The sequence below is a fragment of the Hesperophylax consimilis genome, chromosome 9 (genome assembly GCF_061612785.1).
Source record: "Hesperophylax consimilis isolate HC1 chromosome 9, BYU_Hcon_1.0, whole genome shotgun sequence".
Lineage (NCBI taxonomy): Eukaryota > Metazoa > Arthropoda > Insecta > Trichoptera > Limnephilidae > Hesperophylax > Hesperophylax consimilis.
The window spans coordinates 868,312-880,847 of NC_142844.1; the positions used below are offsets into that span (position 1 = coordinate 868,312).

Here is a 12,536-nt window from a genome sequence, read left to right on the forward strand (position 1 = left end):
AACTGTGGTGAGGCCACTTTCAGGCCATCTATTCTAAGTAGTTACTTGATGAAAATCAAATCATTTTTAATTTTATTACCCATGCCACTATTGATCTCCGAGCATAATAATAATTAACAGCTATAGGTACTTGATTATAAATAAACTGTTTATTATAAATTGAATATATAACAAAAAAAATAATGGAGTTCTACAAAATTAAATTTGAAAACAATAGATAAAAAAACTACCATTCATCTTTTTTGACCATGTTATATCAATACCATTTAAAAAAAGAATTGAATATTCATCATTTTATTGTACAGTATTTGGCGTTATTTGAGGCCTTTCTAAAATAAATGTTTATCATTCCTTGTCACTAGATAAATATTATTGTAAAATATTTTTATTCATCTTGCATTCATTTTGTTGCAGAAATAGTAGCCAATAATATTATGAACTATCGTTTAAGGTTTTCTCTCAGTATTCTGTAGTTTGATGCATTGTCCTCTCAAACAATTTATGTTGGCATGTATTATTAAAATGCATAATATTTATATACTTTTCAAATAACGGAATCTATATAAAATATAAAAAAGGACAAACGGAGAAAAATATTAGATATTGTTAATTTCTTGGAGCATTTGTTATCAACGTATTTATTAAAAATGATTTATGCATTCATAGAATTTACTTTATGAACTGCAAGTATCCATGTATTAGATACAAATATTATATAATTCTATCTGAGTTATACAATGATAAGTATATTACGGAAGTTTGTTAGTAATAATTTATAGTCATTGTAATTTGCAAGTTATAAACAATGTTATTCCATATTATTATTATGTGTGTTAAGAGAGTTTGGTCATGACCTATTTATTATGAAATTTTCTTATAGGAAACGTTTGTGTGTTGTTATTTGCAACTTTAATACATTTAAATGGATGTTGTACGACCTTGTATTTATATCACAAATTATTCTACTGAACTCGTTAGGTCAACATTTAAATGTACTGCACTTTTGTAATATTACTTATCTATCTTGTTGGTAAAGATATCTATCTTCTGTATAAATAATGTAAATGTTCATTTGTTTAGAATCTTATATCTCTGAATGTTTGACACAATGTCGCATTTGAATATGCATGTGTTTTTATATACCAACATTCTATAGATGTCACCTGTGACTGGTAAAAACAGCACCATTTGTTTGACGTAAAAGTAACATGCGCTATTGTTTTTCTATCTGCACAGATTGACTGAGCCACAGCAGCGCGTGGCGGGGTACAGCTAGTCGAAAATATATCAAATTCTTAGAATGTTAATAATTATGAATAATAATTATTTTATATTTATATTTGTTTGAGAATCCTGTTTCATTTCATACAAAGTTTTAGGGATTTATTAGAAACTGGTAAATGACTTTTCATTGATCCTTTAACTCCCCATTTTCAAGATGGCGTCTGAAACCTAAATCATAAAATATAGTGTTTTCTCCCCTGGATCAGTTAAAATCTGTTTGGTTTCCTCTTAATTGCCAACTCACTATAGTATTAAATTGCTACATAAGATTATAAAACAATTTCTTAGAATGTACCCTCTCTGTTTTATACTTTTTGTCTATTGGTTTCGATTATCAGGCCACTATTTAGTCAACAATGATAATAATATCATTTAAATCATGAATTTATTTATATTAACGATTATTATCAATGTACACAATAAATAAAAAAAGTATTTAAAGTCTAAATTTTCCAGCTTAAAAATGCGTTTTTTCACTCTCCTGTCAAATGTTTATTTTTCACATTAGAGGTATTACGATGTGTATTTTCATTTGTTTTGTTTCATGCATACATATCGACTGCTGTATCAAATTCACTCTGCATAATTCTGTTTTATTTCATGCATATCGACTGCTGTATCAAATTCACTCTGCATAGTTCTGTTTTGTTTCATGCACACATATTGACTGCTGTATCAAATTTCACTCTGCATAATTCGGTGTAAAATAAATAGTTGTTGCTTAATCATGTTAATTTAAATCACATTGTTTGCTTTTTCTTGTGTGTAATTCATTTACACACCTGAAAAACATTCTTACAAATATAATATTACGGCTTTGTCCATATTGGATACTTAATGGTTTAAGATTATCACATTACAATGTGTTGCATGTTATGATACATATATTAGCAGTCAACAAAACCTACATGTTGGATTATGTGTGTACACTTATACTCAACGAACAAATAAATGTGTTATAATAATTATTATCAATTAGAACAAATATATTATGCTTTCAATATAAAACTAATGTCTTCTTTTTTGTGCGTTATCCTCACTGATATGCTTTTGATGATGCATTAATGAATATGACGACCTCCATGGCGAAGCAGTTAATATCCTTAATATCCAGAGGTCACGGGCTGGACTTCCAACATGTGCAGATATCTTGGGTTGTGAATGTAAGAATGATATATAAATGCCTAGTATATTTGTAACATGTTCTGGAATGGCAGATACTAAGATAACCCTTCAGAATCGAAACATTGCTTTAAATAGCTGTTTGTTAACCCCATCTGAATATGTAGCAAGGAACATACCAACTTTCCTCTTCCTTAGAAATGGTACAGTTGGGGGCAGTTGGTACTCTTGTGTAGTATATTAACAATGTAAAGTCTACAAATAATTTTCTTTTTAATTTAATGTTTCATCAGAATAAAATAATGAGAAGACGTATTTTATAAAATATTGTTTTATTTTCATTTAACAGGTTGATGAGACTTTAGCAAACAGTTGTGGTTGAGAATATAAAATGGTTGTGTAATTCGTTTAATTATTTATGATATTTCACTGCAATAAATTACTGCTGCCGAAAGTTTTTCAAATAATTCATAACATTTTGAAGGTACATCTAATTTTCTTATATAAAAAAGCTTTAATTTAATTAAAATCAATTAGTTTTCAACAAATGTTCCCAATCAAATATCATAATAATTTTAAATGCAGTAAATTTGACCAACTACTATAGTTCATACATCGATGCTTGGGGTCGTTGAAAGAGTAGTATTAGGGCTATTGCTAAGTTATACGTCGCACAGTTAGGTGAAAGAGTTGAGGCGAACAATGCATACTTAGGATTGTGTGTACACGTTTTACGTTGTGTTCTTTTTATTATATAATTTTTTTTCTTCATTTTCACTGGAATTCTATTTCTATTCTGTGAAGTTGAATAACAAGTTTCAAACGTTCTGTATGTAAGCAATGCATCTGCGTTCGACTCAAATCTGCTTGCGGTATTATGTATACAGACTATTATTCATATTTCAAACAATAAAAATAACAGATCTGGTAAATTTTCGAATAGCCCTTGATTTTTCAGAGATTAATTCTGACATAACAGATTGTAAATGCAGTTACGGTAAGGCACATAATTTCAACTAAAAGAACCATATAAAACTTTAAATTATTTTCATAATATATTACAACATTTTTCTTCTCAGACTTAAATCTACAGCATATAAATATATAATATTATGTTGTATGAATAAATAAATGGTCAGTATGATTTCGAGTATTACTCACAGTAGGCTTTTCAGAAACCATTATTAATTATGATTTTTTTTTGGTAATAATCTGTGTTTATTCTGATCATTTTGAATATAAAAATAATCTATTTTGAAGAAAATAACTTAAATACATTTTTGCCTGCAGCAATCCAATGAAATTAATTAAAATAATACATGTAGTTATATTATGTCGAAAACATTGACTTCATTTTAAACTCTGACCATCACTGTATATTTTTGGAATTGGCGATTCAATATTTTAAGATACCGTAAAAATTGCTATTTCTGACCTACGTAATATTTATTTATTTTATTATACTTTATACTTTGCCACATTATTCTACATCGTTTGTATTATAGGATTACTGATAAGTATTTTATTTTTCTATTGGCAACATGATTGATTTTGAATCGGTGAACGTAGACACTTAGATATTAGGTAGGTATATATTTATTTACAACAATTAATTATTACTGACTAAACTGATTTGTTGAATGTTTAATGTCATTCTGGGTGTACCTGCGAATTTCCAAAATCGTTATCACTGTAGAGCTAGACAGCAAGCAAAAGAAAGTACGCAGACGTACGTCTCTTGCCATGCGCAGAAAGGGTGTGATTTATTGGTAGTTCCTTGGATGTAGTTACTTACATCAATTTTTTACGGTCCAAAATAAGTCACAGAAAGCACATTAATATATTCAACAAATCAGAATCGTTCTGTTATGTTATTTACTTTGGTATGGAAGAGTCCTTATTCTAATTTTCACATTAAATTCACTCACAATAATGTCAACATAATTATTCTTGCTCCTTTAACGACAAGCTTTCCATACTTGCCTTACGCCTTCACTCGAAATAAATGTTACAATATAATGTCCATTAAAGTCATTTTGTTATATTCAATATTAAACTGGATATTGTAGTAGTCTCAGGTGGCCAGACGTCCGATATAATATCATGAAGACAGAAGCCAAAAGTCTGCATCATATCTTCTCTTGTACGAAGACTGTGTTATCAGGATACATCTTTACAACCAGAAATTTTTTTTTTCCACTCTAATATTAATTGGTTAGTTATCCACCAGAAGTAGTAGGATTACCGCTCCTACATTTCCAGTTAGAATGTTACGATGTAAAGTTTCTTTGATTTTCACTATAATATTCAAAACTGAGCTTTCCGTTATAAATAGTGGGATTAGGTGCCATTGTTTCCAGTTAGAAAGTTATTTTTGATTTGATTTTCCACAGTAGTATGTTTGGTGTTAATCTAGAACTGCTTATTTATCACAGTAGTTCAATATTTACGGGTGTCCTGATGATGGCCATGGTGGGTAGGAGCTCTGTAGATATTAACAAAACATTTGATTTGCACCATAATATTCCATGCCAAGTTTTTAGCTAGAAGCAGTAGGATTACCATTGTTACTAGTTTAAACATAGAATTTTAGTTTTCCATTTTTAATATGGAGTGTTAGAGATTGACCATAAAAAAATAATTTTTCTGCTATATATTCACGGTTGTTCTGCGGCGGGTGAAATTTTCAGAGTAAGTAATATATTATCGAATGCCAAGTTTTCTTCTAGACATATTAGGAATGGACGAAAGTTGGCCTAGTATTAAAATTCCAATTTGAATTTGGAATGTTCGAGCTTGACTTTAGACAGAAATTTTCAGTGTAGGTAATGCCAAGTTTTCTGCTAGACATATTGAATGGACGAAAGTTGGCCTAATATTAAAATTCCAATTTGAATTTGGAATGTTCGAGCTTGACCTTAGACAGAAAATTTGACAATGTTACTCAACTCTAGTTTACGACAGTAGGATTACCACTGTTACCAGTTTGAATAAAGAATATTCAATTTCGAGGTGAACCTTAGAAAGTAAATTTGACACATTCAATGTTCACGGTTGTCCTGCTGCTGGAGCTGCGACCGTGGCGGGTGGGATCTCCGACGTGGTGGAGGTAACGTCCTCGGACTCCACTCTCCCGGCGGGTCCCTCGGCGCTGTCCCTCCACAGGGCGCGGTAGCGCTTGGCGATTGTCTCCCAGTCAGCCACGTTCTCTATCCGGGACGTGCTGGAGAAGCTCAGTTGCGATCCCAGCGGGCTCAGGTGGACCACTGACAGCGCCACGGAATCTGACAAAATAACTCAAATTAGATTAGGACTGGATTGCAAAATAGAAAAATAAAAGTGCATTGATAAATTTCTAAAATCACTACCAATTCACTGGTCAAAATAATAGGATAGTCCGAATTCTTGACAAATCGGTTCCAATTTTGAAAATGACAGTTAAAATAATTTTTCTGTTAGTAAAATTTTATATTTTAGCTAGGTACTTTATCGCTTGTCGCTTATCGCAAAATTGTCGCCGTGCGCCATCAGATTCTATTTAGGTCATAACATGTTTTTTGCAAAATTAGTTTTTGTAAACTGTACTGTCTTATCAGATAATGTGTTTATATTCAAAGCTGGCATTTAAGAGGTTAAAGACTAAAATCAATATTTTCCTTAAAACATAAGGGTGTAGTTTTCTGGAGACTGTCTAAGTTTACGATTTATTTTGGGTTTGAACCTTTGCATCCTAAATAAAGATGGTTGCTTCATACGGAAAACAGAAATTTTGGCAATAAAGGCACCCCCGGGCAAGGGTAGATTTTGAGTTTAAATCCCAATCGCACCCATTTATCTCCTTTTCTGTGTGTTTTTCGAGCATAAATAGATTTTACCGTAGAATAGACGTTATCTTTATGTACTAGTATCACTTTATTACAGTTGTATAGATTTAACATAGGCTTGAAATAACACAATACGATGTTGGTTGGTATTGGAGCAGTTTACCTTTCGGTTCCACTTGGGTCTTCTTGACCTTGGAGAGCCACTTGGCCCCTGCCTTGGTCCTGGCACTCATCTGGTTCCTCTGCAGTCCGATGAGATGCACCAAACTTGGCCGCTTTCTCTTTGCCATTCGCGCCTTTAAAACAATTCAAATAAAATATTACACAGGTAACCACACAGGTGGAGGTGGATTAATTGCCAACGGAGTGAATTTGAAGTCAGAATGAATACGATACCTTGCAAAGAGCTATGAGATACATGAGCCAGGTGGTCACGAGGTTCAGGGGTGATGGAGCCGTAGTGGTTCTGTGCATGTTTCTGATCAGCTTGGAGAGACCGTACTTCCACTCTATATCTGATTGTGCCTGTGGAATACGCAATCAAGATAAGTACAAAGCACAGTAAGGATGTACAATTCGGTTATCCCTTAGGCATACTGCCATAAACCTCTAGATAACCTCTTTAACAAATACAAAGGCTGCAACGAAGCTCTCAGCGGCAGAACGGTACTACGAATTTTTAAGAATAATTTACAGTATTCAGGTGCGAATTTACCTGTATCTACTTAGAACGAGCGCAGGAGTCATACTCGTAGGCTCACCCCTCAAATTAAAAATTAAAAGGTTTTATTATCGATTTTTCTAAGCTAAATCTCGACATATCCAATGACAATCCCGGTGAACTTTATCAAAGGGACCGGGTTATTGTATACTGATATATAAGGAATGAGGTAAAATAGGATATAGCACAATGTGTTCAAGGGAACTATACGTAAACCGTCTACGCTCTATAATAAATAAATAATTAAGTATATAACGTTGATGCCATTTCTGTGCATTTAAATAGGAAGCAATTATAGTTTGTCAAAGTGTTTATCGAAGGTCATTTAATATCTGAGATTTTCGATGGTTATAGGTTAAAGGTGAAATAATATGAGTACATAACACAACACCCTTATCTGGAAAATCAAGATATTTTGATAAATTTCAACTCCTATAAAAACTCGTTAGTTTCTACAATTTTGAGACATCATTTAAACATTGATGTATTATATTTAAATGAGACATGACGTGGGAAAATAGGTTCCATTTTCAAATTGAAATAGAGTTGACAAACGTCGCGTCGCATCCTACATGTTTGGGCTTTGAGGAGTATGAGGCGGTAAGAGGGACTGCGGGCGAGTATTCTAAACTAGATCGAAAATCGTTCAATGCTATCGGTGTGAACAAATATATTCAAACGTGTCGTTTTTCAAATGATTTGCCCGTACTCTCTACGCACGCACTTTGGTTTCGTTATAATGTAACATTCTATTATTTAAATGTTGAAAATTTGAGACAGACAAATCAGAAACATAACATCTGGAACTTAACCCAGGTCTGTCTATTTTGTCTGTTTCAAATTTTCATTTGAAAATTGCTAATATTATCTTCTATATTGAAATAATAAAAAAATGTGGTTTTACTCATTAAGTTATTCCAAAAAAACATATTATTAATATTGTTTATTGATGATTTTCAATGAAAAGGCTAAACCTTATAATGAATTATTCAGTAATGGCAAATGAAAATGTCCATGAGTTCTTACCATAGTATCAATAGAAAATTGTGTGAAGTATTTCATATTGGTATTTTATTGAATTTAAGCAATTGCAGTAGAACATTCTTGAATGATTCTCATTCTAATAATTGAATTTATAAGTTTCCCAAAACTTGGGTTACGAGTGTAAGAGCAATAGAGAGAGAAATTCAAGGTGCTTGCTTTCTGCCAATTGGGTAACGGAAAACATTACCTGTATCCGCTGGTACGTGTCTGACATCATAGCAATGAGCAGGTTAATCAGCACGACCACGGAGACCAACATATAAATGCCGAAGACTATTTTGTAAAGATACTCCGTCCAGGCGGGCTGTTGCACGGCGGGAGTGGCGTGGGTCTGCTCCGTGGTGGTCTGCCCGAACACGGCAAAAAACAGCAGCTCGAACGACAGAATCGGGTTCATTTTCACTGCAATCATAAAATATGAAAACACACAATAAAAGAGATCCAATTACCTGTATTCGTTGGTAAGTGTCGGACATCATAGCTATGAGCAGGTTTATTAGCACGACGACGGACACCAGCATGTAAACGCCGAAAACAATCTTGAAGAGGCTCTGCGTCCACTCGGGCCGAGACTCGGGCACGTAGTTCAGGTCGTCGGGAGTGGTCTGCCCGAATACGGCAAAAAACAACTTCTCGAAAGCGTCCACCGGAGTCATTCTCGCTACGGACAAGTCACCAAGACGGAGGCATGAGTTCCTCTCTCGGAGGAAAAAACAACAACAAACTGACAGATAAGGCCAAACAATGCTCTAAGACACAGAGATGCTTTAAAACAAAACTAAACAGAAATGTAAATAAACAGCCAAACTTAGGAAAAACAAATAATAAACAATTTTTCATTCCCAAAAGTAAAAGAAATAGAATTGTAAGCGTGAAATAAAAGTAAAATTAGCAGACGTTGAAAACAAACGCTGAGCATACCCATGCGCGGCAGAAGAGCGCGGCAGCCTCTCTAGCCCTCTCTACGACAGCCTAAACATTGCCTACTCGGTTCAGTACCATAAAACGTGCCACCTGAAACAAAATGTAACTAAAAATAAAAATGCAAGGCTCTTCAGTGCAACGACATTCCGATCATTGATAGGGTGTCGTTCCCGACATAACACGTGACCAACTGGATACCACAAAGTAATAAGCGGCACATTCTAATTTATTATCACTAAAACGTCAAATCTAACATCGATATGACAACCTGCTGTAACACTTCAAATAAAAGGGTTATATAACTCCATGCTATGAACATACGATGATATCATTCAGGGAGAGATGCAACTTGCAAAATATTATGGACTTTTCCAAAAGCATTCGAAGGTAACAATCCATAAAGATGAGTGTGGAGATGGGACGGTGACAGGGCGCATTCAACATCAATCTAATCCCTTTGCCGGAGTCACTACACATCCTGCACCGTGGTAATATGTTATGCTTCTGCAGAGGTACTGCTGGCCATGCTTCTGCCGCCTGCCCAACTGCCCAGTGCAGTGCCCACGTGAGGGAAACATGCGTGTACGTGACATGAGTGGCCATAGCATGCTCATGTCAAATATGTATTAGTAAAGTTAGCAAGGAAATTGTCTTCACTGGTGAAATATGTGTAGTGACAGTGCCGGGCTAAAGGTACCCTGATTTATAAACTTACTCCCGGCTCTGTGTTTTCTTCTGTAGCTATCAGTGTAATAAGTTTTTTTCGGACCCGAATCGATCCACTCAACATCACTTGGGATCCCACGTTTGAGTCGTATAGGAGATAAAGTTTCATCTAACACATAAGTTTTCATGTTAATTTATATTTAATACACATTTAATTTCATGGCATGCCGCATCTTTGAAAAAATGTCAAGGTTATTGCATTAAAAAGAGAAAATAAATAGGAAACATATATTACCGTCTGAGAAGTATTGCGTGGGTTTAGGTCTTGAGAGTCTTCTCACTTCCTCGGGAGTAAAGTTCTTAAACGGCTGGTTCAAGGCCACTATATGCATTGAGAAACCAAACACAAAGATGGCCAAAACGGCCAAGAACCTAGCCAGGTCCTTCATCAAGTCACCGATAATGATGGCCCAAGGTCCAAACAGGTAGTGGAAGGAAAGGAAGTCCAGGATCTGCACGCAGGCGCACAGAAACGATAAGGCGAAGCACTGATTTCTGCAGTACATTAAGGTCGGCCAGTAGGTCTTTTCCACGATGACCATGCCAGAGACATGCGTGGCTACTCCAAACATTCCGAAAACGAGAACCATGAGTTTTATCCATCCGAGACCGGATTTTTCACTGGGGTTGGTAAGTTCGAATAGTAGCAGTCCACTGAGCCAAACAAGAAGTCCCCACTCGTACCAGTAGGGCAGCAGACTGGCCCTGACCACGGGGTAGATGGGTGTGATACCCGTCACCATGAGCAGGATCATAAGGTACACGTGGGACGTCAGGTAGGACATGAACTTGATGATGGGTACTTTGTTGTATTTGTGTCCCACGGGCATGGTGAACACCACCCACACAGGTGGACAGATGATGAAGCCAACAAAGAGAAGTAGTATTCGCCATGGAGCCCACGTCAGACTGCCCCGCCAAAGTTCCTGAGAAACACATGGTGCTGATTATTCTTGTTATCCTCTACATTGAAGTTGGTACATTATTCAAATAAGGCTCAAAGAAATATTCCGAGCGGGTCATGAAAATGTGTAGAATGTGTGGGTCGGTACCCATAAAAATAAAATTAAGAGGCCCGAATGTATCAACGGGTTTAAGAAGGCTCGGGGCCAAAAAAATATTTGTTATTTCTTAGATTAACAGTTTACAAAATTAAAACTATACAAAAAGTAAATGCATGCCCGCATTGGAAATAAAAGTCAAAAAGCAGTTTTTGTAGAATATTTCGAGATTGGGTTTTGCTATAGACATATGAATATTAATAGACGAGAACTTAAAGGCGAGGGGTGAAACCAACAGTTGGCGGGATGCAGAGGGGAAAGCTGGCTATGATTCGTCAATAAATCAATCTGACAGTATATAGGCATCTCGCATTATAATATCACTATTTAGTTCTTAAAAGTAAAATCTGCTTTTGAATGAATATACATTTTTACATGGGAGCGCAAATTACTTGCCACGTTATGAACAAATTTGCGAAGTCCAAATTCGGCAAAGTAAATTTCTTCTATTTTCAGAGTATTTAGTTAAGACACTTTTACAAATGTTTCATAATTTACTTCCCAGTAAACAACGATGAGCATACTTGAGAATCGCTACATTCGAGCAATGTTGGAGGGTTGTCACAACCGCTCTGTTCCTATTAATAATAAAATAATGAAATCTTTAAGAAAATATATAACATTTCACTTTTAAGAAGATAATAGAAAAGGAAAACAAATTAAATTATATACACACAGCTTTTACTAGCGATTCCTAAGAGTATTTGGAGTAAAATTTTGGACATCATTTTGCCATCCGATGACACTTTTTCAATTAAAAACAAAAAACATGTTTTTCTATCACACATCGGTATAACCTAGCGCATTAGGTGATATGCACTCCTTCTCGTTCCAGCAGAACCGAACATACGAAACAACGCGCGTACCTAACACGTGGTCCGTTGCGACGTGTGATAGTATGATCCAAAGATAATATATGATCGGTGACGACGTGCGATAGAAAAATATAATATTTTTAATTTTAATTGATAAAAAATATCATCGGACAGCAAAATGACACATACATTTTTCATTCCAAGGATGCTCACTGTATCTACATTTTACTTCTAAACATACCATTTTTTCACAATTGATAACCAACCATTTATCCTACATTAAGTGTTGTTTATGAGTTGTGTAAAATTCAAAACTCGTTTGGTAATAACGCCATTAAAGTGGAATAAATTTAATAATGATTGGTTTATCATCCTTTATTCACTGTTATCATTAAGTAAAATAAGTTTTTATCTTTTTTTAATATTTTTTATGTGAAAAGTTGCCATCGACAAACTACTGAAAAGAAGTTTATTGGAAAATTTCTGTATTTTATTTTATTATTTACTGTAATATATATTTTTGTCTTGCTTTCTTTAAATAAAAAAAAAAAAACAAATAAATAAAAAAAAAAAACAACGGAGTTCCAGCAAGATATAACAGATGAAAAAATAGACGTTCCAAATGATACGATTATGTATTTTATCAAAGCGTAAAAGGCGAAGGCACATCCATGATTCTTATGCAAACGGCTTTGTGTTTTGCGTCCAGATGTATCTCGATGTGATAGTACATATATGTTTCTACAACTGATCCATATTATACGATTTGAATAAGCTTATAATAAAGTAAAATAATGCTTACATATGGAATGTAATACAACAATTTTCTTTTTCACATCTATTTTTACAAGTTTTCTTAGCACAAGCCACCATTTTGCCGTGTTATTTCGTAAAATGAACTGATGAAGCTCGCACGCTAGTTCGCACAAGAATGATGACGTCACATTTTCTAGATTCACGGGAGGCCATACGCGAGCCCAGCCGGCTCCAATGGAACTGGTATGGGGAGTGGGGA

The 12,536-nt window shown here is 34.6% G+C and overlaps 1 protein-coding gene across 1 annotated transcript in view; it reads right to left on the bottom strand.

Moving 5' to 3' along the window:
* Window positions 1-5,420: 5,420 nt before the first annotated feature.
* Window positions 5,421-12,536, bottom strand: part of nompC (no mechanoreceptor potential C) — a 114,444-nt gene continuing 107,328 nt past the window's right edge. Inside the window, exons 14-18 of the mRNA XM_089635211.1 lie at window positions 9,881-10,571; window positions 8,183-8,397; window positions 6,627-6,755; window positions 6,394-6,526; window positions 5,421-5,690 (exon numbers count right to left, since the gene is read on the bottom strand). Coding sequence (XP_089491337.1) covers window positions 5,455-5,690; window positions 6,394-6,526; window positions 6,627-6,755; window positions 8,183-8,397; window positions 9,881-10,571 — 1,404 coding nt within the window. The 3' untranslated portion in view covers window positions 5,421-5,454. The remainder of the gene's footprint in view (window positions 5,691-6,393; window positions 6,527-6,626; window positions 6,756-8,182; window positions 8,398-9,880; window positions 10,572-12,536) is intronic.